Source organism: Chenopodium quinoa, unplaced genomic scaffold (assembly GCF_001683475.1).
Source record: "Chenopodium quinoa cultivar QQ74 unplaced genomic scaffold, ASM168347v1, whole genome shotgun sequence".
NCBI lineage: Eukaryota > Viridiplantae > Streptophyta > Magnoliopsida > Caryophyllales > Amaranthaceae > Chenopodium > Chenopodium quinoa.
The window spans coordinates 19,589,476-19,614,485 of record NW_018742204.1 but is presented as its reverse complement, the minus strand read 5'-3'; the positions used below and the strand labels follow the sequence as shown (position 1 = coordinate 19,614,485).

At 35.1% G+C, this 25,010-nt stretch overlaps 2 protein-coding genes across 2 annotated transcripts; one reads left to right on the top strand and one right to left on the bottom strand.

Moving 5' to 3' along the window:
• The first annotated feature begins 869 nt into the window (after nt 1-869).
• LOC110721661 (PI-PLC X domain-containing protein At5g67130-like) lies at nt 870-4,319 on the top strand. Its single transcript, XM_021900863.1, has 8 exons — nt 870-1,397; nt 1,600-1,731; nt 2,444-2,581; nt 2,704-2,802; nt 2,895-3,198; nt 3,301-3,524; nt 3,621-3,707; nt 4,082-4,319. Exons 1-8 carry the CDS (start codon nt 1,293-1,295, stop codon nt 4,094-4,096), a joined length of 1,104 nt encoding a protein of 367 aa, XP_021756555.1. The 5' UTR covers nt 870-1,292; the 3' UTR covers nt 4,097-4,319.
• A 122-nt stretch (nt 4,320-4,441) lies between these two features.
• LOC110721652 lies at nt 4,442-16,834 on the bottom strand. The gene is made up of 14 exons (XM_021900852.1): nt 16,555-16,834; nt 15,313-15,420; nt 15,096-15,230; nt 12,602-13,174; nt 12,191-12,368; nt 11,598-11,897; nt 10,252-11,451; nt 9,162-9,949; nt 8,985-9,070; nt 8,668-8,886; nt 6,895-7,023; nt 6,394-6,762; nt 5,654-5,769; nt 4,442-4,983 (listed from the first exon to the last, which is right to left on the bottom strand). Exons 1-14 carry the CDS (start codon nt 16,825-16,827, stop codon nt 4,883-4,885), a joined length of 4,575 nt encoding a protein of 1,524 aa, XP_021756544.1. The 5' UTR covers nt 16,828-16,834; the 3' UTR covers nt 4,442-4,882.
• Nucleotides 16,835-25,010: the final 8,176 nt, after the last annotated feature.

Genomic DNA, 25,010 nt, shown 5'->3' with positions numbered 1-25,010 from the left:
TCCCCTCCCTCGAAAACATCCCCAGCCCCGAAACCCTATAAATTAGGCTTACACTCGTAAAACCTGTCACCCAGCCCTCTTCCTCCCTCGAAACCCTAGCGCCTAGGGTTTTGACGGTGGAGGAGGGCCGGATGGGCGGTTTACAGTGAGAGAGAAGGTTTTTTTTAGGTTTTTACGGGGATGGGGGTAGAGTTTTGGAAGTCTGTGGTTTGCCTGCGAGAAGAAGGGAGTTGCGGCTAGGGGTGGGGGAGACGCGGCGAGTGGTGATGTAATTAGCCGTGGTGCGGTGGTGCGGGTTTCAGGTGATTTGGGTAGGTGGAAGGTGGTGGTATGGTGGTTATTGGTGGCTAGGGAATGGGAATGGAAAAGTCTAGGGGGGTGACGAATGAACTTAGAGGGATTTGGGGGAATGAAGAGGGTAAAGGGAATGAGATATATGGTCTAACAAACAACAACAAAGGGAATGAGGACAACTTATTCCTATTCCTTTGATGATTAACCCCAACCAAACGGCCCCTAAATGTAACCCTTGACACCAATGGAACACCTTTACTAAAAGATACTTCCAACCTCTCCAAATTAATTTTTTACCCAAAAGTTGCTTAATATTTGCTTCATATTTGATGAGAATATCAACAATTATAGAGCATTCCTGTCGAGTAGCTCTAGTAAATAAGAGACTATCATCTGTAAATTGTGTACTTACACATCACTTTAGTTATCCATTATATAGTACTTGACTAATTTAGAGCAAGCATGCAATAGCACAAGACATCAACTGAGTCATTACTTAGTGTCTACCTTGTGGTCATCGTCTTTCAAGGTAGGTTTAGATAAGATAAATTTAGATTATTTAATATAAGTTCAGTTAACATTTAATAAAAAGTTATCCAAATCCAATTTATAATATACTTAATAAGATTTTTTTTAATAAATTATAATAAGTTTAGATAAATGAAATTAAGAGATCAAACATACATACAAGAAAAACCTTGTTTGCGAGGAGGTCCCCAATCGTTGTTTTCAATATCCGACCCAACACGAGGTCCCCACGGGCCCAATCAGCAATGGCGCATTGCCATAGAAAAAGAAAAAAAGAACGGTTTTTCCCACAAAACACAAAATTAAAGCATCTAGTAAGTAGTAACCGTCAGCTTCAATCATCTGAACCAACCAACTGGTGGAACTCTTTCACTTTCTGGCCTTAAATATCTGTTCACCTTTCTTCCCATTTATTTAAACCTTACAATTCCTTAAACTCTCTTAAAACCTCCTAACTCCTAACAAACAATATGATTATTCCAAATAATCTGCTTTTAGTTTCACTAATATTATTCTCAACCATCGTACACAATGCTGTTGTTATCTCTGCTTCTTGCTCCAACAGACAGTGCAAGGTACATTATACATGAATATATATACCCCTCGTCTCTAAATGTTGTTCCTATTTTAACGGCGATTGTCACAAAAAAAAGTCAGTGTGTAAGAGCGACATACATTTAGAGATGAATGAAGGGAACAGTACAGTTTGTTGCTTGAAATTTGCTTTATTTTCAAAGTAAATTGTGTTTGCAATGCTAATAATTTTATGGTTTGCAGTTTATGGAAAATTGTGCAAGAAATTCAGATTGTGGTGCTGGTTTGTACTGTTCTAATTGTCGGTATCCAAGACCATGTTTTAGTGGGTCAAAATGTGTTCGATCAACTGTCACTAATCAGTTCAAACTTGTGGTATGTTACTTTTTTCTCGTGTACCTTGCTATGTATCACAAATTGCATGATGATTTTGAATCTTCTGATTGGAATTACTAGCATTGAGAATTATACTGTTCTATAAAGATCACTATTAAAAACTTCTAAATTTTGCTATGTTGAGGATATCATAGTTACATGTCCGTGTTAATGTACAACTGGTTAACGTACAATTAAGCAATGATAAATCTATCTTTGAGACTGAAAAAAGGTTTAAACTTGAGTGAATTCTTTTTGATATTTTAGCTAGCAACCTTAGGGAAATTCCGAAAAATGATAAAGAAATTCCTCTAATAATGTGGTCTTGATTTTACTTTGCTTCAAACCGTATTTGTACTAGCTATTATGCTAAGCTAGTAATCGATCAAACTGAGTTAATGAAATTCAAATGAACTCGAATGTAGCGGTTTGTGTCTCTAGGGATCATCTGTAACTCTGGATAGGTAAGACTTACCAAGCTTCTACAAATAACATGCATCAACATTTTACTCTCTATAATTTAAGGAAAGTACAAGTATATAAACTTTATACTTCATACTAATTCAAACTATGAAAAAATCAAATGGTTTTCAAGAAAGAAATTTTTAGCCATATACAAAGATTACAAACGTATTTATTTGAAGTGGCAAAGATATTAATCTAGCACTGTTAATCTGTTGTAAGAACTTTTTCTTATTTCTGCTGTTTCCAGAATGATTCTCTGCCTTTCAACAAATATGCATTCTTGACAACTCATAATTCCTTTGCCATCGAAGGAGAACGCCACAATACCAAAGCTCCTAGAGTAACCTTCAGAAATCAAGAAGATAGCGTCACACAACAACTACAAGTAAGCCTTTTTTCCCCTACAGTCTGTTATTAGAACAAATGAGATATAGAGTAAGCATCACTTTTGAACCAAATGTCTGTTTAAAAAAATTGTTTTGATGATCATTTACTACTTGTGTGCAGAATGGTGTTCGAGCCTTGATGCTAGATACCTATGACTACAAAGGAGATGTGTGGTTGTGCCATTCGTTTAAAGGCCAATGTCACTCATATACCGCATTTGTAAGAACTAGACTCGTTTTTTTTACTAGGAACATAAGAACATTATGTAAACCGATGTGATTGAAATGTTGATTTTGTTTTCGTGATTAAAGGAACGTGCTATTGATACATTGAAGGAAATTGAAGTATTCATGGCATCCAATCCATCAGAAATTGTAACACTAATCTTGGAAGATTATGTAAAGACCCCGAAAGGGTTGACAAAAATTTTTAAGGAGTCAGGCTTAATGAAATATTGGTTCCCGGTATCAAACATGCCTAAGAATGGCAAGAATTGGCCCTTGGTTAGCCAAATGGTAGCTAAGAATCAAAGGCTTGTCGTGTTCACCTCCGATATGGATAAGGAAAGAAGCGAGGGGATTGCTTACCAGTGGAACTACATGGTTGAAAATCAGTGTGAGATATATGACATTTTTTTTTTTTTTTTGTTTGTTTTTACTTGATCAAGAAACATTAATTGATTGAGCTAATTAGTTTTCTCCCTTAACTGCTTTGCAGTTGGAAGTAAAGGGATGAAGCCAGGAAGATGTCCAAAGCGAAACGAGTCATCTCCATTGAATGATCACACCAAATCTTTGGTGTTAGTTAATCATTTTAAAACAATTCCTGTGAAACTAACAGCATGTGAGCATAACTCCAGAGAACTGATTGAGATGCTAAAAACTTGCTATGCTGCTGCTGGTAACCGCTGGGCTAACTTTGTTGCTGTTGATTACTACAAGGTAACGTGAACTAAGCTCGATATGATGAAGATATTACAAGAATGCTATTATAGATTATTTCATTCAATGGTGTGACTAATATAAGTACATTAACAGAGGAGTTCTGGAGGAGGAGCATTCGAGGCAGTCGACACCATGAATGGAGAGCTGCTATGTGGTTCCACTAACATTCACGCATGTGTGGTAATATGACCTTTCATTAGGGAACAAATAGCTTATGCCATTTTAAGGCTCACAAACTCACCCTAAAGTTTGAACCAATGGATTTAAAAGAACCTTTAATGTTTGGATCAATCATGAACTAACTTTAGCTTCAGTTTAAGCTATACAGTATGTCTGATATCAATGGCCATATATACAGAATTATGAGTAAATAAATAATTGTTGTAACACAAGTATTACTAGGAATGTCCTTGTATAATCATATCAAACACTTCATTATAAGATTACGTATCATTGTAACAATATGACAACTAATTTCAAACAGAGAGGGATTACTAGACCGGTGGCATTGCTTTTTATTAGAATTTCTAACTCTCTCCTTTTTTATGTTGCAGAGAAAGTCAAGGTGATCAAGGCCTTGCAGTTATACCCACAGCATGATATTGCGGGGGCACAAGTCGAATAAGCTTCATATCAGCAGCTTACTCAAGTTTTATTAACATCTAGTCCCTATATAGAATAGTTTGGGTAGTTCAAACGTTAACCTAAGTCTTGTACTTTGATAAGGAATTCATTAGTAATAGTACTTGCAAAGTAAAAACCTCTTTCATCATACAGACGAAACTAAATTTAATTTTGAATTAATCGAACTTTTCAAATCAAAGACCGAACCAAATAATTTGCACTCAGCAAGAAAATCCTGCAGATCTTTGCTATATTTTCAATCTTCTTGCAACCTTCATTCATTCATATACCAAAAAGGGGGTCATTTTAATGATGTGTTCATTACATTTACAAGGAAAGAATTTCCAAAAGAATAAAATTTACATTATGATATGTTGATTTACATCTAATGCACATGAAACCTGGTATCCTGTTCCTAGGATAAAAAAAAAGATTGGTAGGTTAGTTCCTGTCTTTTGCTTCAGAGAACAACCAGTTTTAGCTGACTACTTATATGCAGCCTCTGTCCCTTTCTTCCTTAAGCTGTGCAGAACTCAACAGTGATTGAACTCAGTGCAGTTTCTGGTTTGGCAACTGAACAGCACGAGCAACCATGGCTAGCCATCATGAGGGTATTATGCACCAGCACAACCAGGTGTATCATTATCACAGTACATATCCAATACATTTGTAGTGTGTAGGAAATTGCTTTAGCAGACAAAATATATGCATGTATGATTATTCACAAGATTTCAAGAGCGGAGATAAACGCACAACTGACCACCATCTCCGGCTACAGCCACAGCAGATGAGGTTGACTCATCAGTAATAGCAATATGCAAGACTTCCTTGCCTGAGAACGAAAATGGATGAGTAATTAATATGATAAATCATCCAGGAAAAAAAAATGTAAGGTTAACAAAACAGTAACAAAATTCCCATTAAAACAATGAATTACTAGAGAGATGATGTCTATGTGTCTAACTTCAAAAATCAATTCACAACAATATTTACATAGATGCTAAAATCAAAACACAGTACATCCAAGCAGTGCCGGTATCATGATGACAATCCCAGTGTCAAGCCGCATCTCATAGGTGGCAGATAATTTGTGCTTAATGGACGTTGGAGTATGAGTTGGCATACTGGAAAATTTTCACTTCATTGTTGTGATTCAATAGTTCTTACATAGTTTTTAGATTATACTTGAAATAGTTAGGGTGCAGTAAAAGGCTCCTTATACATGGAAGTCTATAAGGCAACAAATGTTTTACTATTCACTCTTCAAGGTTTCCAATGATCCGCCAATGATGGACAGAATGAAAATGGACTTGGAAAAAAACAGTGCTAGATGATTCATCAAAGTCAGGACAGGGTAAAATGTCTGACACTATACAACAGCAACTTGGTTATAAACTTAAATTTGAACCAAACTAGATGCTCAAAACACATCAACATTGCACCACAATTCAGATGTATCAACTATCACTAACAAAAGATACAACTTTCTTAAAGGAGCATACCTTCAAGATCATGTAAGGCTTCAAGTTTTCTTCCAGTGGCCAATTCCCATGTATACACATGTCCTCCTTGGGTACCAATGATTCCAGTGCTTGATGATGTACCAATTGCAGTAATGCTGGAACACAATAACCAACTTAGTTTTGAAATGGAACTTAGTTGTCGCAGTAAGTGAGATAAAAAGGACTCTTAAGGTAAGCATTGAGTACAAATTTCTATTTTCTTTATACAAGTATTTTTGCAATACATACATGTAGTTTTGTTTTTACACCACTTAGCAGATTCACAAAACCATAATCAACTTCGAATAAGCAGATAAGGGAATAACTAGCAAGATAATGAAAAGATATATTGGGACTGGAAAGGATAATACCTCTTGAGTCAGAAACTAATGTTGGAGGGCCACTTAAACTAAGTTCTAGCAACATAATTCAGCTTTACTAATTGAGTAACTATAATAAGACAAGGAAAGAAAGGGGAGAGGGGGCAGAAGCATATGCGGCCTTACTCCCCTAAGACTGCAAAGAGGCTATTTCATATAGGCCCTTTATCAGATAACATCCGACTTGCCTAGCACTTCATGAAATAATGTGATATTGCCTATGAAATTTTTAATGGTGAATGCAAATGGCTCAGACTCAGTCTGAGAATTGAAGTTCAGTTGAGATTTGGTAATTGGTAGCGTGCAACATTAAGATGAAGCATAATAATACTTCCAAGACTTTTAAATCCAAAAGAGTACCTTGAATTAAGAGCAGCTCCCAAAGTCACCATATTTTTCATCAACAAACCAAGCCTCCAACACCCATCCGAGTTCAAATGGTGATTACTTGAGTTAAAAGAAGTTTGAGCACGAGTGTCTGATGAAGTGCATAAAAGAAGCCAGATAGCAGTATCTTCACCTTCCATTGGGCATGAGATATTTGCTACATCATGCCTTGAGAACCACAACATAGTTGCTTCCTTAAGATTCCTTACAAATTCCTCTATGACAACTTTGTCATGAGACAGGCCCTTGCTTGGGTATCTAAACAAACTTACTGGTAGAAAATCGATAACTGAACTTGCTGAAGCAGAAAATTGTGATACAAGAGTGCGCTTGACTATGTCCCTTGCAAAATTCAATACAAAAACATAATGAGCAATTATTTTTCTGCACTTAATAATGTTTTCAACTTGTGGCTAAAAACGCTCTTGACACATAAAGCTTTAAAATTTCTTGTTCATTAAAATTATTGCGTACCACAGACTAAATTCTCCGTAACCATTATGCCCAACCACCATAGAAGCTGATTTAGGAATTCTCTTCAACTCTACAATGCGAGATGGGAGAAAGTCATAGCTTGGTATAACATATACCTCTGTCTGTTCACTGCAAGTGATTAAAGATGATTGGAATTACTAACAAAAAGTAAATTTGTCCAATTACAATAAAAGAGGTTGCGATGATTGAATAAAAATACAATGTGTAGACTCATAAGTCATAACTGTTCAAATTGCAAACATCCTTGGCATAGTAACACTGGATGCTATAATTGAATTAAAAAGCAGTCATACAGCAAATATTTGCATTCCACCAAAAGCTTAAGAAAAATATTTCCGTTCAAAGCCCGTTTCTTGTTTTTAGATTGATCCTGCTGACACCTAAATTGAGACTCCTGGCTGGCTGTTGGTTATTTACTTAATCCGACAAGGTAAATGAGCTTCAGTAGAAATCCTGAGGGGCTGCAACCCTATTCAACCAATGTAACTTCCTCAATGTGGGACAATACATCCCTAACAGAGTAACAGACTATGTGACCCACCAATTTGACAGCACTAGCATCTCAGCTGCCACCAGCACCTGCTCATGTACTAGGAGACATGGATATTACAGAAGCTGCACGACCTCCCCATAAAATCTAATATGGGGGGTAATCCCCTTAACTAGCCATAGGAGGTAAGGAAGAGGTGAAAGGTTTTGCTTTTCTGGGATACGACATACAAGCTAATTTTTTACTTCTTAAGTTGGTATATACAAGATGAACATGGGGGCATTTTCAGTTGCCTTGGATCAAATATCATCACCAGCCCCTCTTCCTAGGTGTCAGGTTTGATATGAATCTTCTCAACTGGATCGTTGCTCACTATTATATCATTATATCAGAAAGAGCAATAAATTTCTCCAACAAAAGTATATTAGATCCAGCTATATCACAAAAAATCTATTTTGACTAACTTAATCCTACCCTATTTCTGTCGCAAATACATTATTCTTTAGAATTTCCTGTTTTTAGCTTGTTATGCAGAGCTGATAACATATTACAGTAGCTCACTGATCAAAAGCCAAAATCCTGTTTCAAGCTTGTTTTTAGGTAACAAGCTTAGCTTAATTTTGCAACTAATTGCAAAATTAAGTTGCATTCATAATCCAGAGTTCAAGCCAAGAAGCAATTTGCTGTTTAATAGCAAATGAGACATCTATTTTGGTATGTTCCAAAATGATCATCCTACAACTGGAAATGGTTCAAAAATATACCACCTGATGTGGACCCCACTTTTGCTTACAACCTTTTATCTCTGCATCACATCAACCCTTTGTCTCTCATAAGTCCAACACTTTCTCTTATTAGTTTGCCTCTCTCTATAAGATTAAATTAGACACCTCTAATAAGCAAATCGCCTGCCCCTTTATTCCTCTCAAATCTCTCCGTCAAAACACAGCATTAAATTTGACAGAGGGAGTAGTAATTTAGGGTAGATCTGAAAGTATTTTTTAATCTTGAAAGTAAAACTACAATCATTTAAATACGGGAAAAAAGTTTGATTGCAGATAAACAGATAAATGAGTAATCCAGCTAGGATCAATCTCAAACTAAGATCAGGTTCGAGCCTAACAACAAATGCATATAATGATATAAATTCCTTCATCTCAGTGAGTTAGACTTGAGTGAAGTAGTTCTCTAAAAGAATCCGAAAATATGAATCCTAGATTTAATGATATTCAAGCAGGATAAGGGAGATGACAGGAAATCACCTCCAGGTTGAATTCATAATCCATATGTAGATTCTTCCACTCTCATCCACGGCGATCAGACGATCAGGTTCACAAACTATTAAGCAATGAACAGAAAAAATTGTTTTCAGCTTCACCACAAGGGAGACGTAGCCAAGTTTGATTTGTACAATCTTTACAGCATTCTCCTCGAAGCAGCTAGTTTCACATTGCGGACACAAACAGTGAAGATTTTTCTCCCTGGACAAATGCAATTTGGATTACGTTAGTATTTCATCACAGCTCTTCAGAAAAAAAAAAAAAAAAAAAAAAAAAAATATATGTGTATGGGTTAAAACCTGCAGTAAGGCACCCTGATGGAGTCTGCTATAACTAGGCTACTAGCGTCTGGCGTGAACTGTAACCCAAATTTATCGACTGCAACCTAATAAAGATGATAAAAGAAATCGGGAACTCAGCCTGCTAGCTGATACAAGTAGAAAAATAAAAGGGCTTGTGCATGTTTGTTTACTTACTTCTCTACCAAATTCATCTTTTAGGGAAGGTAAGCTCATAGACGTATGACCAACCATAAAAGGGCTCCCCGAACTAGGTTCCACAGTAGATAGCTTGTACAGAAACAAGTCCCTTCTCTTTTCTTCCAGAAGACCACATGAAACACAAATGTAGATTTCCTGGGGTGTTCTTGTCAACATTACCGATGAAATACGCATTGGATGAGAATAACAACCAATAAGCTTCGTACTGCCACCTATCTGATCATTGAAATCCTGTTTGTTCAGACAACTGGGATTGATTTCAGCTTCATCTACCTGGATATGGGATGCACAATTCGGAGAAAAACCTTTTCCCTGGTCTGATAACTGGTATACAGAATCAGAATGTTGATTTCCAATCCTATCCTTGTCAATGTATGCCTCAGATTTTCTCACGTGGAAATTGCCCCCGTCAGTTAATTGTACATCATTCTTACTGAAGGTAAAACGCAATGCTTGGTCTTGCAAGACACAATCTTGAGCCAAAGCATCTTCCATATCACCATTCTGCAAATTAGAAATATGTCCTCCAATCCTACTTCTACTGAATAAAGCTTTGCTACTGTCACTATCACCGAATGCACTATCTTGGCAAGAATTGGTAGATACCGAGTTTCCAGAATTTTGATTTATTTCAGGAACACATTTGTCCCAAATGTCCCTGCAAATTATGCTCTCTGACAGAGTCGCTCCATATTTATCCATTTTTGGGTGTATATTTTCAGGGGAACATTGTTGCTTTTCAGGTACAGAAATAAACCTGGGCCCTGTAAAATCATGTTTAATGTTATCAATGTTTGTAGCTACTCAATCAGTATAAATTTTTGTATGAAAATTAAAGAGTGTTCAATTTGCAAGAGTGGAGTTTGACTTTGACTTCCTTTATTGCACCAAAAGTAATTAACTAAGCGTATCATTTCAGTAGCTGTTTATAAATAAAAATTTTAGCCATAGAGCACTGAATATCTTGGAATTATGAAGAGTATAATGGCTTGCCTTTTCAAAAAGACAGGAAGGCTGTTTGAATTTTCAAAAAGAGAGGAAAGGGTTGGAGGGAAAAGTCATTTACCTTTGCAATCAGGCATAATCTCCAGATCTGTGTACTTGGAGCAATTCTCAATGGATTTTGAATTCTTATCTGCATTTTTGCACTGATCGTCTGGTGTGGAACATGTAGCAACACAATCCAGGGGAACAGACAATTGGCAGGGCACAGCAGACTGAAGAGCAAAAGCACAATCATTCTGAGACATTCCGACATTTATTTTCTGCAATTCATCATGAAAGAAAATTTCTTTGAATTTAGAGTTCTCATTTTGACGGGAGGACAACTTGTTTGCATCAAGTACAAGAGTTGACCCTCTTTTATCAGGTTCCTGCTTCTCCTTCTGCAAATGGGCAGCAACTACTTCAGCATTATTGGAAGGTTGTAGCTCATTGGCTTCATGGTCTTCGTACAGGTCATTTTCTAAACTGTCCGGAACAACATATCTGAGGTTTTCTTTGAAATCAGTGATCCCATAATGAAGAGAGGAAAAATTGGTTGCATCAAATACAGGAGATGACCCTCTTTTATCAGGCTCTTGCTTCTCCTCCTGCAAATGGACAGCTACTGCTTCAGCATTATCGGAAGGCGGTAGCTCCTTGGCTACATGATCTTCATATTGGTCATTTTCTACACTGTCTGGAACAATATTTCTGAAATTTTCTTTGGATCCAGTGATCTCATTTTGATGAGAGGAAAAATCAGTTGCATGAAGTACGGGTGATGACCCTCTTTTATCAGGTTCTTGCTTCTCCTTCTGCAAATGGGCAGCAACTGCTTGAGCATTATCAGAAGGTGGGGCAGCAACACATTGAGCATTATTGGAAGGTGGTGCAGCAACTATTTGAGCATCATCAGAAGGTGGTGACTCATTGGCTAAACGATCTTCATACTGATCATCTTCTACACTGTCCGGAACATATCTGAGATTTTCTTTGATTCCAGTGATCTCTTTTTGATGAGCGGAAAAATCAGGTACATCAAGTGCAGGAGACGACCCTCTTTTATCAGGTTCTTGCTTCTCCTTCTGCAAATGGGCATCAACTGCTTGTGCATTATCGGCAGTTGGTAGCTCATTGGCTACATGATCTTCATACCGGTCATTTTCTACACTGTCTTGAACAACATCTTTGAGGTTTTCCATCATAGATAGTCCAGAACCAATTGCACTCGAAAGATGCGCTTTTGTTTGTCCATTTGAACCAGAACAAGCAACTTTTCCACCTGCAAAATCAACCAGGTCATCATCACTTGCCCGAAATTAAAAATAAAAATAAAAAAATACATCAGGTCCAGCCAACCATTCAAATTCATCCAACAGATGTCCAAAATCAGATATAACAACAAGCAATTTACGTACTGAATTATACCAGAAGATTTGACAACAGCAGATGGTAAATTTTTATGGCGCTTAGTTTTTCTCCTTTTACGTGATGAATATGTAAGAAGTGGAACTGCTAGCGGAACTAAAAGTGCCATCATTGACTTAGCTATATCTTCATCAACAGAATCAAAATCACTTTTTTCAGAATTTCCATTCAAGTAGCTTCCTTCCTCTGAATGTGATCCCATTATGGCCTCCTCGGAAAACGCCATCTCACCAACTGGTTCAATTTTTGCTATGGCCTGCTCTCCACTATAACTGCCAGAATTTGGAGCACAGGCAATTTCTGCATAGAAACCAATTGTGTCACCAAGTGAAATATCTAAAATTAAAACAAAAAATTAAAAATAAAACAAACAGAATTTAGATGTTTCAACACTTTTTTCCCCCAAGGTCCTTGTACCAACCAATTGGAATAGGGTCCTTTGTGATCATAGTCAATACCTAATCATAACTTTAGAATGTGCAAATCGGTATTGTAACACACATAAACTGTCCCACCCAGGTGGATTAAGCTTGTTTTAAAAGAAATGAAATCTTTATCTAATTCAGTGGACAAGCTTGATAAACTATCAGTACCTTGCTGCGTATCCGAGGAGTCAGGCGCAAATAGATCACCAGCATGACTGACCTGGGAATCCCTCAGAAGTGGAGACCTTGGCTTTAACAAGTCAGGTATAACTTGAACCTTCTGACTCCCTTCTTGAGTTGCCACAGGTAAACCAACTGCTTGGATTTCAATACATTGTCTGTCAAGCTGTGAAACATTAAGAATCTTCTCTTGTTAAGTAAGCAATAAGAGCTAGATATATGTCATGAAAGTTTGCTGAAGAATTCCAAGTATATAGACTCTACTGCTATCATTGTATAAAGTTAGGTTACTTTTATGTCTATGGGAAGAGATAACAAAAAGCATATAAAAGAGATTAATTAATAAAAAATAATTACAAATTTTCAGTATAGGGGTTAAAAGAGACTACAGTCGCTTACAGATTTCTCATCTTGTGGCATGTCTACACCAAGTGACGATGCTGCTACGCATGTTTCCATGAGAGGAGGCTCACTCTGCACTTGGATTAAACAAGATTCAGTTTTTGGATCACCAGGAACTTCATGAGAATTTACAGGTAGCCCATGAGCTGACAACAAAGTATTATCTCCAAGCTCCATGTTTGATGTTACTTGCAAAGCCCCTTTATCATGGTGATCACTCAGAGCACAGGAAATTAGGGGTTCGTCAATGTCCATCTTCCCAGATGAAGAATATAGAGCCTTGGTATCAATTCCTAGATGTGGAGGTTGCCGTCTTTCATGACCACTTTTACAAGCTAACTTTGTATCTGTTCCTCTAGAGGTTCTGCTTCTCTTACCAGTTACAGTAGTTTTCTCAAGACATGACCTCAGATCAGGGTATTTCTGTGTCATGAGGCACTCAGCGTCATGAACTTTTGGAGAAGCTTCATTACAGTTGGTAAAAACTGAACTCCGATCAGAGGCATCATTAACAGTGGCTACAAGCTCCCGGAGTAATCTCTGGACCAATGCATTTTTAAATCCAAAAAACTGTATAATGTACATAGACAGTGAAACAAAATTGTCAGAGCATGCAGAAGTGCCATACCAAACAATGTACTAACGCATTGCAAAAGGGAAATATTCGCAGGATTTTTCACGGTTATAGTTCCTGACATAATATCAGAAGGCTAAGACTTCTAAAAAGTAATAAAATTTTCGAATATGAAATAATATATGATTATTTACTTAAAAGTGTCTTTCCTTTCTGCTTCTAACGTGTTCATTCGATGTACTTCATGTTTCAAGTAACAAAAATTTCAAAATTTAAGCTCAATAATAATTGAACTAGGATATGCATCTTTCCAATTCTGCTTTAATAAGCAAGATGTATAATCACCAAACCTCAGATGGAAAAGTTCGAGATAGTTTTGCAGATGAATCCCTAGGCACCTAGAAAATCTTACCTGTTAAATTACCAAAAAAAAAAAAAATAATAATAATAATAATAATAATAATTTGGACTAATATGCGTTTGCAGAAAAGCTGCTAGAAACAGTACAGAAGAATCTCCTAATCACATTCTTTGATATGGCCGGTGTGATTTAGAGTAAATCTTAAGGAATTTTAAAACCCATTCCATCAAGTAAAATACTTAAGGGAAAATTGCAAAATTCCAAGAAAGTGTCGACCCATCTTTTAGCAGAAATTCTGATACTTAAGGCAGTATGTTGGAGGCACATATTAATAAACTTAGGAAAAGTAAACTGAGTCCCTTCTCCGAGACTCCCCTCTAAGTTGCTTATTTTTCTCCTTGTATATTATGCATGACCAAAGAAAATTTTGTAGCTGCCCAGCTGAAGCATTCCAAGGTCCTAACCGTTCTCCTTAGCTCTGACAGACATAGATGTGCCAAAAATCAACAAAATCACAACTAAGAGATGTTCTTGATCTCACACTCCTGTGAATAAAACCTAACCCACCTGGTTCTACAGATAAATTCCAAATGCACAAGATGACCTTACTCCAATATTCTGCAAATGTTCAACCTCAAATTTTCAAAAGAAAACACTCCAAAGAGCAATTTAGGAGAACTTTTGCCTACTTATCCTATGTCACCTTTACCCATATCATTTTCATCTATCATATCACACTATCACGGCCCATTCTCTTTTTTGAATCAAATCATCCAAGTTCTACAAATTTTTAGTTACAATATCACCATATTCACAATCCACTCCTCCAAGATGAGATAGGTTGAGAGCCCAACTAACGCCTAATGAGGCTAAACCTAATATGGTTTTAACCAAGCCCATTCACCAAGGCAAAAATTCAGCTATCTAGGGAATCTCACAGAAAAGGTCCCAAATTTTTACTATCGTTTCTTATCCTAGGCACATTTGCTCTTTCTATCCTTGTAATGAGCCACTTTAAAGTCACTTACAATGCGACCCCAAGGCCCACATAGAGCATAGTGTAGTTCAACCTTAATGCCATTCTAATATTTCACATAATCCCCACAAAAATCCTGAAGAATGGAAGCACACAACACGATACACATAGACTTTATGATTCAATCTGGTTTCTTGCTTCAAAAAGTGATACCTAAAAATATATGCAAGTGCATCTGAGAAAAAGCTTATCTCACTCCGTATGGGTCACAATATTCCAACTAAGGTACATGAATACCTGCAACCTATGATTTAACTTATAAGATGGAAATATGTCTTAGTTAGCTATTCTTTGCTCCATCAAACATGCAACAAGCAAAGGCAAGTCCCATTGGGATGCGAATGTCTATACAACTTCCATTATTTACAAGAAATAAATGTAGTCTTAGATGTATGATCTATTTTGACCAATTTCAAGCTCAGGACACAACACAGGTTAGAGATACGGATCCTTTTAATATGTGCATAAGCCGCTAGGGACAGAGCAATTACTACATTTGACATTAAAAAAACAGATTTACCTCCACGCCATCAATTTTGCCAGAAGATCTCTTCCCATGCCAAAGCTTGATACGAGTCAAGCATTTCTTCTGAAAGTTCTCCCATGCTCTGTCTGGTGTTTCTCCAGAACCAAATTGCTTGTCATTGGAGGTAATCTGCCAATGAAAGGAACATAAAAGAGCTCAAATCCTCAATTTCACTATATTGAGATTTGAATCAAAAAGTGCAGTAACTTACCTGAAATATGGGCCCTTTTGAACCCTCATGAATTTCCATCTTATAAGTGAGCCCATTGTGGGTTCTAAGGGCTTGGTAGCCAATTGGGTAAGGATATCGGTCTTTTCCCTACAAATGGAGAATCTATTTTGTGAATAAGAGCTGACAAAAAGTATGGAATTCATTCACAAATGTAATGTAATTGACCACAAAAATATTATTTAACCCGAACACCAATAAAGAGCCATTCTCTAAATGCATTGATCTCTCAACGAACAATGCCAATGAATGAACTTTTAAGGTACATTTATTACATCTTTACAGCCTACTACTTACTAGTATTGACAAGCACACAAAAAGTACACATCCAGTTTGCCAATACAGAAAAAATAGAGTTGCACAAGATCATTACCATTCAATTACACTTATCCAATTCATGAGGCTTCCACCTTTATAGAGTTACAAATTACAAGGTTAGTAAAGTGTAATGACATTCAAATAAGCCCCAAGTCCCTAACACTTTACTTACAGTCTTACACCATATCTATAAAGTTCAACACTATCCAAAGCACTTAACAAATCCTATGATCAACTAAAAAGCCAGGCCGCGACCAATAAGGAAACATTCAATGGCCTTTTCGTGGAGCCAATCCAAACGGAGCATAATCTGCTAGCTACAGCACCTACTCAAATGCTTCAAAAAGAAGGTTATCTCATGCTATAATCTAAAACTACTGATCAACTCACGTTCATTACCAGAGGTTCCTATATAAAATTCGAAATAAAAGTTCTATCAATTTCAAGTTTTCTACCAATTAATAATATACCAAATATGTCAATCACCTCCACGGCTTTTAAGACTTTGCACCTATGTTCAGCAATAACAGACTCGTCAGCAAACCGCCGAAAGCCCGAAATTGCACAATTAAGCTACCAAATCAGGCTCATTTTCTTCACATGATTCACAATGTGTCAATGTAATCAAAGCATATGGAACAACTCAATCGCAACACCTAATATTTTGCTAGAGACGCAAAAATGATTCAAAAACTCAATCAAACCAAATAAACTAATCAAAATTCCGATTATTTTACTCGCCAATATCCAAATTTGAATAAAATAAGCAGAAATTTTCCAAATTCACTCCGCCAGTAGAAAAATTCAATTCGACAAACTCAAAATTGCATTCAATTGAAGTAAATTATCTTCAAATTTATAAACATCGCTAAATTATTGAGGAAGAAGATAGAGAGAAGAACAAACCCTAGAGGAACTCCAGTACTTCTTATCCCAAGGTCCGGTGTATAGAGCTCCAATGGAGAGGATTTCGAGGCCATCTGACTTTGAATCGTAGTCGGATTTCACCATTGATGTTGCATTCAGCTTTAAACTCAAAAGCTTGAAGAAGAAAGAGGAGACAGAAAAATGGAGATTTTTTGGGGAAGGATTGAGTTGAGCAAAGAGATGAGTAACCTTGAAAGCTGGGGGTTTTCTGATGGCGGGAATCCCAAATGTTCTTCCCTCCCAAATGTTCATGCGTTGTGTAGTTGTGTTTACTCCCTCCAACCCTCCAAGTTTTAAAAGTGCTTCGATTTAACTTTTGCATTATTTACGTACAAAATTATATTTACTTGTTCGAATTATTTCAAGATAGTTTTCGGGTATAATTTTTTATAAGCCATACTAATAGATTGTTAATTTTTCCTTATATGTTAAATTTCTGTATTGATAATTATATCGGTTAAATTGAGATATTTTCAAACATAAAGTGAAAATTATTTTATGTTCATGTTTACTCTAAAATGCCAATAGTTTAAGGGCGAAGTTAATTATTTATCCTTAGGGTCTGTTTTGATTTACTAAACTGAGCTGAGTTGAACTAAATTAAACTAAACTGATTGGACCTAAACTGAATTGAAATAAAATGTTTATGAGAGAAGGAAATTATGAACTGAACTGATATAAGCTAAATTGAATTGAACTGAAGTGAAATAAAGCTGAAGAGAACAGGCCCTTACTCCCTTAGTATATGTCTTCCTCTTCATCGCCTCATGCACCCGTCACCACCTAATGTCGGCTTCAATCACAACTCCATTGGCAACCACCACCGCCACTAACCACTGACAATTACCCACGACCACCTACCAACCATCATCATCATTACATTTTTTTTTAGGGAAAGATGCATAGATTAAATCAAAGTATCAATATTTGTTACATGACCAAAAGCATAGGCTGGGACATCACCAGCAGAGTTAGAATTATAGTTTACAGAGCTTGGGCATAGTTCACTCTCAAAAGCTACATTACAACATGGAGGAGGAAGGTACAAAAGGCTAATTTGCTGCATAATCTCCGTGTTACATCTAGCATCTTTCGCAATACAGTCAGCTACAACATTCCTTCCACTGTCCTCAAAGAGAAATTCCAGATGGAGCAGCTCCCTTAGCAGGTCCCTGCATTTTAGAATTGAGTTAGGAATGTTTTCAACTGTCGTTTCTGCTTTTATCTCCTCAACTGTTCTCTTTGAGTCTGAGCAGAGAATTACATGTTGCCAATCTTTTTCTTTTATCCAAATCAGGCTAAGTTCAAGTGCTTTTAGCTCAGCCTGGTGAGTGGAGGATGAATAACCCTTCCACTTAAAACCCTCAATCCAAGATCCTAGATTATCTCTACAAACAGCACCCACACCAACTTCTCTGGAAACCTGGCTATAAGAAGCATCACAGTTTACTTTGATGAAAGGATGAGAGGGAGGAGACCAGGCACTGAGATGGGGCTTTAAACTTTCTGAAATTTTGCTAGAAAAGAAGCATTCAGAAGCAGCCCATATGCACAGCTGGTGGACAGATTTTTAGAGAGGTATATTTTTTTATTTTTTGTGAAAATCCATGAGTTCCTTCTTAGCCAAATTAAATATGCCACGGGGTGAAGGAGAACAAAGTATTCCAAGGAACGGAGTTAGAGAGCTGATCTGAGTGTTTGAGATTGTTGAGAAGCCAAATTTTCCAAGAAGACATAGGATTGAAAGGAAAAGGAGGAGGGATTGAATTCCAAATTTCACTTGCTCTTGACCAATGGTAGAAAATGTGATCAGCAGATTCAATATGGAATGGGCAAAAAGGACATTAAGATTGAATGTGAGTGATTCCGTGATGGAGATTGCATCCAATAGGGAGTCTATCCCAAATGAGCTGCCATAAGAAAACCTTAATCTTTGGGTGAGTATTTAGTTTCCAGATGCAGTCCCAATTGAAACCTGCATCCACCTCTGAGTTTTGATTCAGAAGTGCTAATCTGGCTTGAGAAGAGTCAAATTTGTTTTTGTAAGTCCAGGAAGAGTAAGCACTGTCTTCAGTGTTGTTCAGAGACACTGATTGCAAGAGTTGGAAAAGGGAATCACAAATTTGAAAGGAGAGCAAAGATTCCGATCCAGAAGTTGTTTGGGATGGATTTGAGAAAGGCATTGAAAGACATCAATCTTCTATTTTCAAAGTGAATGGGACCAAATAAGAAATCTCTAAAAAAATTGTTTAGCAACCATCTGTCTTGCCACACATTAATGGACTTACCATCCCTCACTTCCATACAAGGCTTTTCTCAAAGTGATCCCATGCCCTACCTATGCCCTTCCACACTAGAGACTCAGAGAGCCCTTGCTGAAAGGAGTTGGGACTCTCTTTCTGTCAATGTACTTTTCTTTCAGGAGTTTGGAAGCCCACCCTTTGTTATTGTAGAGGGACCAACAAAGCTTTGGGAGCGAGATGGTGTTTATGTGTTCATGTTTAGTGAACCCTAGTCCCCCCTCATCCTTGGACTTACAAAGGTTATCCCAAGAGATCCATGTGAGTTTCTTTCCCTCCCCCAAACCTCCCCAGAAAAAGTTTGAGCAAATAGAGTCCAGGTTTTTTACAAATGTATTGAGGAAAAGGAAGCACTTGCATGAAATATGTAGGGATGGATTATAGAGTGGATTGAATTAGGATTGCTCTTCCAGCTTTGGTTAGCACTTTTGCTTTCCCGCCAAATATGAATGATAAAAATAACCCTTAAATGACAACATCATCCTCAGTTCAAGGTGCAAGCCCATTTTTTTTATTTTTTTTTAAAATTCAAATTAAATGAAACTCACTTTTATTTGGCCCATACACTATACAATTGGTTGTACTTTGTTAAGATACAACCGGCTATAAAATTTGCTCAATTGATTTAGACCAAAACTTGTAAGTTTGTTAAAGTTAGTGAAAGAGGCATATAGCTTTGTTCATTTTTGTTTAAAGGAGTAAAAAACAACTCCCTCCGTCACTAAATTACATTCCTGCTTGTAAAACTACACGGGAATTAAAGAGGAAAGAATAAGACACATAACAATAATGAAATATTTTAATGGAAAATACAAAACACTAAATGATGTCTTTGAGTAAAACAAAGATAGATTAATGATTAATGATGTCATGTCATCAATCCTTTGCAAAAAAAAAAGGACCAATAACATGGTTCTAATTGAAAATTAAGAATCAATCATATTCATCAGGTTAGTTATGGGAAGTACAAACTTGAGAAAAACGGTGGAGAGAGAAAATAAATAAGAGTGAGATTAGGATAGTAAGAGTAAGAAAACATCAAATATACAACAGAAAAAGAGAGTTGATTTGAGATATTTGGGAAAAAAAACATACTAAAAATGGAAAGGAGGAATGTAATTTTGGAATACCCAAAATAGAAATCAGGAATGTAATTTAGGGACGGAGGGAGTACAATTAATGCAGGCCCGTTTCTGAGATTTCGGTGGCCTGGGGCAAAAACTTAAATCGGGGCCCTAATTCACGTATACTATATAAAATTTTAAAAAATATGGTATGCAAAATGAAAATGCATAATTTAATATGGTTAATAATCTTTAAAAACATCAAATTTCATAAAACATTGATATTACATTCCCGTAACTCTCGTTGAAGTAATTACACCAGCCGAACCATTCAAACTAAGTATTCAACCAATCAATTAGATTTTTTTTCCTCAAATTTTGTAATATTTGAATGAAAGTAGTTATACAGGTTAAGAAAAATATAATTTAATACAAAGAAGAGATCTTGATGAATAAAGTCATGTATGCACCGTTCAAAAAAAAAGTAGGGTATGCAAGAAGAATTATATATAATTAGATAAATTTCCGTTGAAAATTGAAGAGTAAAAGGACCGTTTATTATAGTTTTCATCTTCAATTGAATCGTGAAAGAGAAGAAATTTAACTAACTGAAAATGGTAATGAGATACATTTTGAAAAATAAAATTACCAAAAACGGGGGTACAATTAAAAGTAATGACTTTTGTTTTTGTTAATTAAATCACTTAGGAAAGTGAATAATTTGGGCAAAAAAATTAGGGAAGAAATAACGTTGACCAAATATACCATTTGATATTTTGGAACTCTACACTACTATTGTAGTGTTGTACAATACACACTTGTTGCTTTCTTTCTTTTTTTTTTTTTTTTCAAATGTATATATAAGTAATACTATTTAGTACTACCTCCGGTTTATATTTTTTGCAACTTTGGTTGTGATAAAAAATATTACAAAGTTGCAAAAAAATATGAAACGAAGGTAGTATTTTTTTGGGGGCCTTGTATTGTATTGAAGCTGGGCTTTTTAACAAGGGGCCCAGGCAGCCGCCCCAACTGCCCTCCCCTTGCTACGGCCCTGAATTAATGTTTGTTTGGAAATTAAAAAACTTTATCTTGATTGAAATTTTGAAATTAATACTTTGTATTATTGTTAGTGAGATGATATAGAAACATATTTTTTTTTATCTATGCATGGTCCACAATTGGAATAAAGAATAAACATAAACAAGAATTCGGACTTTCTCTCATTTTCTACAAATGAGAAGAAAAAAAAATATGCCCAATCTCAACAAATTAGCAAAAAAAATACTCGTATTGGATCATTTTACAAATCAAGCATAATAATCAATGAATAAAGACATGTCGACTTCAGCTTAATTTCAGTTCAGTTCAGCTCCAATTCAGTTCAATTCAGCTCCTAATTTCTTTCTCTCATTAAATATTAATTTCAGCTCTATTTTGTTTAGCTTAGTTCAGTTCAGTAAATAAGAACATGTCCTAAGAGGGATTAAAAAAATAGCGATTTGCACCTCAAATTACTCATGTAAGTATTGAATCTCACGTACAATAAAAATAAATTGAAATTGATACATAAATTTGAAAGTGAAAAGAGAAAGATATATTAAAGGGAGGGGATGGGTTTTTAGAGTGGTAGAGGATTTTTTATTTTTATTTTATAAAAAATACACGTACTTAGGGTTTGTTCATATTTACTGAATTGAACCAAATTAAAATGAAATGAATATTCTATGAGAGAAGGATATTAGTAGCTGAATTGAATTGAAATTAGGCTGAAGTGAACATGTCCGGCCTTAATGAAACACAAGACACGTGACAGTGTGACACTATTAACTAGTCAAAGCAGTTGAAATTATGTTAGAGACCGTTTTGAGGACCCCCAAAATTTGGACTACCTTGAATTAATCAATAGTTGAAATTTTTTAAAGAAGACAGACCATAATTGGGACCGTTTGCGTCAATGATTCCTTTTTTTAAAAAAGAAAAAAAAATAGTTTAAATAACTTGGTTTAAACTTTGCACTCACCTTACATCTCTGAATTTTTTTAAAATATTTAAGATAGCTAGCATCTACATATGTTCACTTTAAAGATGACTTAAAAGAGAATTAAATTTGCATCAAGATTGGAACATATATAAAAGTTGAATTGGTCATGTTCACTGCTACTGTACTCCATCCTCAATGTGCTGCTACTATTTTATGTCCTATATTTGCTTTTACTCAGATAAAGATAATAAAGAAAGTGAGATAGATCAAGAAAGGTCTTATCAATAATTCAGAAATTTCTAAAAATAGAATGAAAATGTGCAAAGTCAAGTTTAATCGTAGATCTAATCATTAGTACCAATTTCGTTAATATCGTACCTCGTCTATAAAGCAACTGCATAAAAGTGTTCATATCATCTGTTGCAAAGATGCTGTTTCCTCTAGGGGAAAAATAGATTACATTAAGAACTTTGTTATAACAAGCTAGCATATATGTTTCAATTCATCTAATTGATCCGAGTTAGCTATCCAGTTCCATGTTACGGTTTTATTAAAGATTATTTAGTGAACGTTTTTTTTTTCTTTAATACTCCATATAATCATAAAAATTTAGTAAATTACTATTATTGAAATATTATTGGATTATTATTCATCATCAAGTCATTGTTATCCAAGTAAATTACTATATAATTCAATTTGGTTGATTGTGTTGGATCAAATAATTGATGATGAAATTAGATAAAAAAAATTAAAAAAAAAAAAGAAAAGAAAAAGAACATTATAAAACCATCATATTGTAGAATGTTCATATATTGATATATTGTGCTTTTGAAAATCAAATAAGAATGATAATTAATATGCTATTATTTAAAAAAAAATTATCATTGTTTTGACCTACTAAAAAGTACATTAGAGATTTAAAATGATTCTACTAAATTAACAACTACTATGGACAACAATCATTGAAATTCGAGTAACTTTTATTGTAAAATACGTTATGTACCGTTTCTTCAAAAATTTAATTACACAATTATAGCTTTAAATCCTTAACATTAATTATAAGCATTTGGAATTGACAATAGTTGGCCGGTAGCTCTTTTTTTTTCATGAATGAATACATAAAATCACTTATCAACTTATCGCTAATTTTGCCAAACATGCACGCCAAGTATTTATTTATTTTTCCTTATATACTCCAATATAGTTCCAATGTGTTATCTCTCAAGTCTCAACTACATACAAGTAGAATTACCTAACAAACCTCTCATATTAATGGTAAGATTTTATACAAACAAGGAAAGTTTGGGAAATCAAAGTGCAAAAGTAGGCTAAATCTCCAATTTGGTAATCTAGGAGTTGAATCGTCTCATTTCAAACAGCTCTTCCCAAATTCATTAGTGATGGTGACTAGTGATTTCAGCACTTGTCTAAATCAATGCTTTTGTTTTTTCTTAACATGGTACTACTCAGTACTCACTAACAACATCAATTAGATTTTCTGTCTTTTCCTCACCCTCTTTCTTACTTTGCCCTATTCTAATTAAACACTAAAAAAGTGAAGTGAATTTCTAATCTAAGAAATTCAAATTTTATAGATACATAATTTAGGAAATTGATCACACTTTTGTTACAAAGTTGCAAAGGAGTTGCTCTTAGTTTGGACTAGTCTTTTGATGCCACCTTCACGTGTACGTGAACGAATTGATATTGCTACTCCATAACTTCCTCAATATTTATACACATCCCCGCATCTTGGTCAATTTTATTTTGACTATGATTTTGAAGTGGCAAAAATTTTTATTTAAAGCTAGTCTGTAATGACAATAGTCTTATCACATAAATCAATTAAGTTTGGCTAAAGTCTTAAACGTGTTATCCAAAACTTGAAATCATATATATCTTGTCTATATCACTGTTATTAGTAACTCTCTCCACACACACAAAAAAAAAAAAAAAAACAACCAATAAATTCAATATGTAAAAATCATAGTACCGTTATCTATTGTGTCTACTATGTGATTTAGAGTAGTTTTATATTATTGTAATTCTTTCATTGCCTTAATTAATAGAACATTAAACATTTCTTTGAGCTACAACTACAAAAAAAATTGTACTCCAGTTGTTTATGAGAATGAATTATGATTACTTTGTAAACCCTTGGGCAAGTATTTTGAATAGCATAAGGTGAACATAAATAATCACCACCCTACTCAAGTCAAACATATGAGATTATGAGGGCAATTTTTAAATTCTAACTCATACAAATCCTAGAGGATCATTATTATTAGGGTTTATATATGTATTGAAGGATTTGAAGCGGAGAAAGTATATAATAATTTTATTTATTTATTTTGACATGTAATATGAATTTTACTTATCAACAACCATTCTCAAAAGGGAGTCCTTTGTACATGGAAATTTTGAGAATTTATCACTTTCCTGTTACAAACAATGATGTTCAACTACCCTACTCCAAGTAAAAGTATGTACATTCAAATCATAAATAACCTTTGATAATTACTTAATTATAATGATAATGTGCCCTCCTTCTTAAAACTAACATTAGGTCATGAATTCATGACCTGCTTTCACCATACCATGCAATACAACGTGCATACTATGTAGAAAAATGGGTAATTACAAGCCTTTAACAATAGGTGATTGTGATCTAATTAACCAACTTAGTCACTTAGTCGACGAGTATGTGTCGAATGTCGTATAATCGGTTGCACCATGCACAGGCACACCATTACTCATTTTTTGCTCATGCGGAGCTATAAGAAAGATATAGGCAGGCATGCATGGTTATATAACTTGTATGATACAATTGGTTCAAATATAAATTCATACTGTCTTTTAAGTTGGTTTGTATTCTAATTTATAAACAATTCATACATGTATGTTCTTATACACACACAACTTGTATCATTTAATTAAGCACACATGCCAATACATATCTTTAACCATTTATCACTAATTTTGCATTCGTATGTAAGAAATATATAATTATATATAAATAAAGTACACATTAAGACAAATTTAACAAGATCACAAATGACAATAATTTACCTTACATATAAATCACAA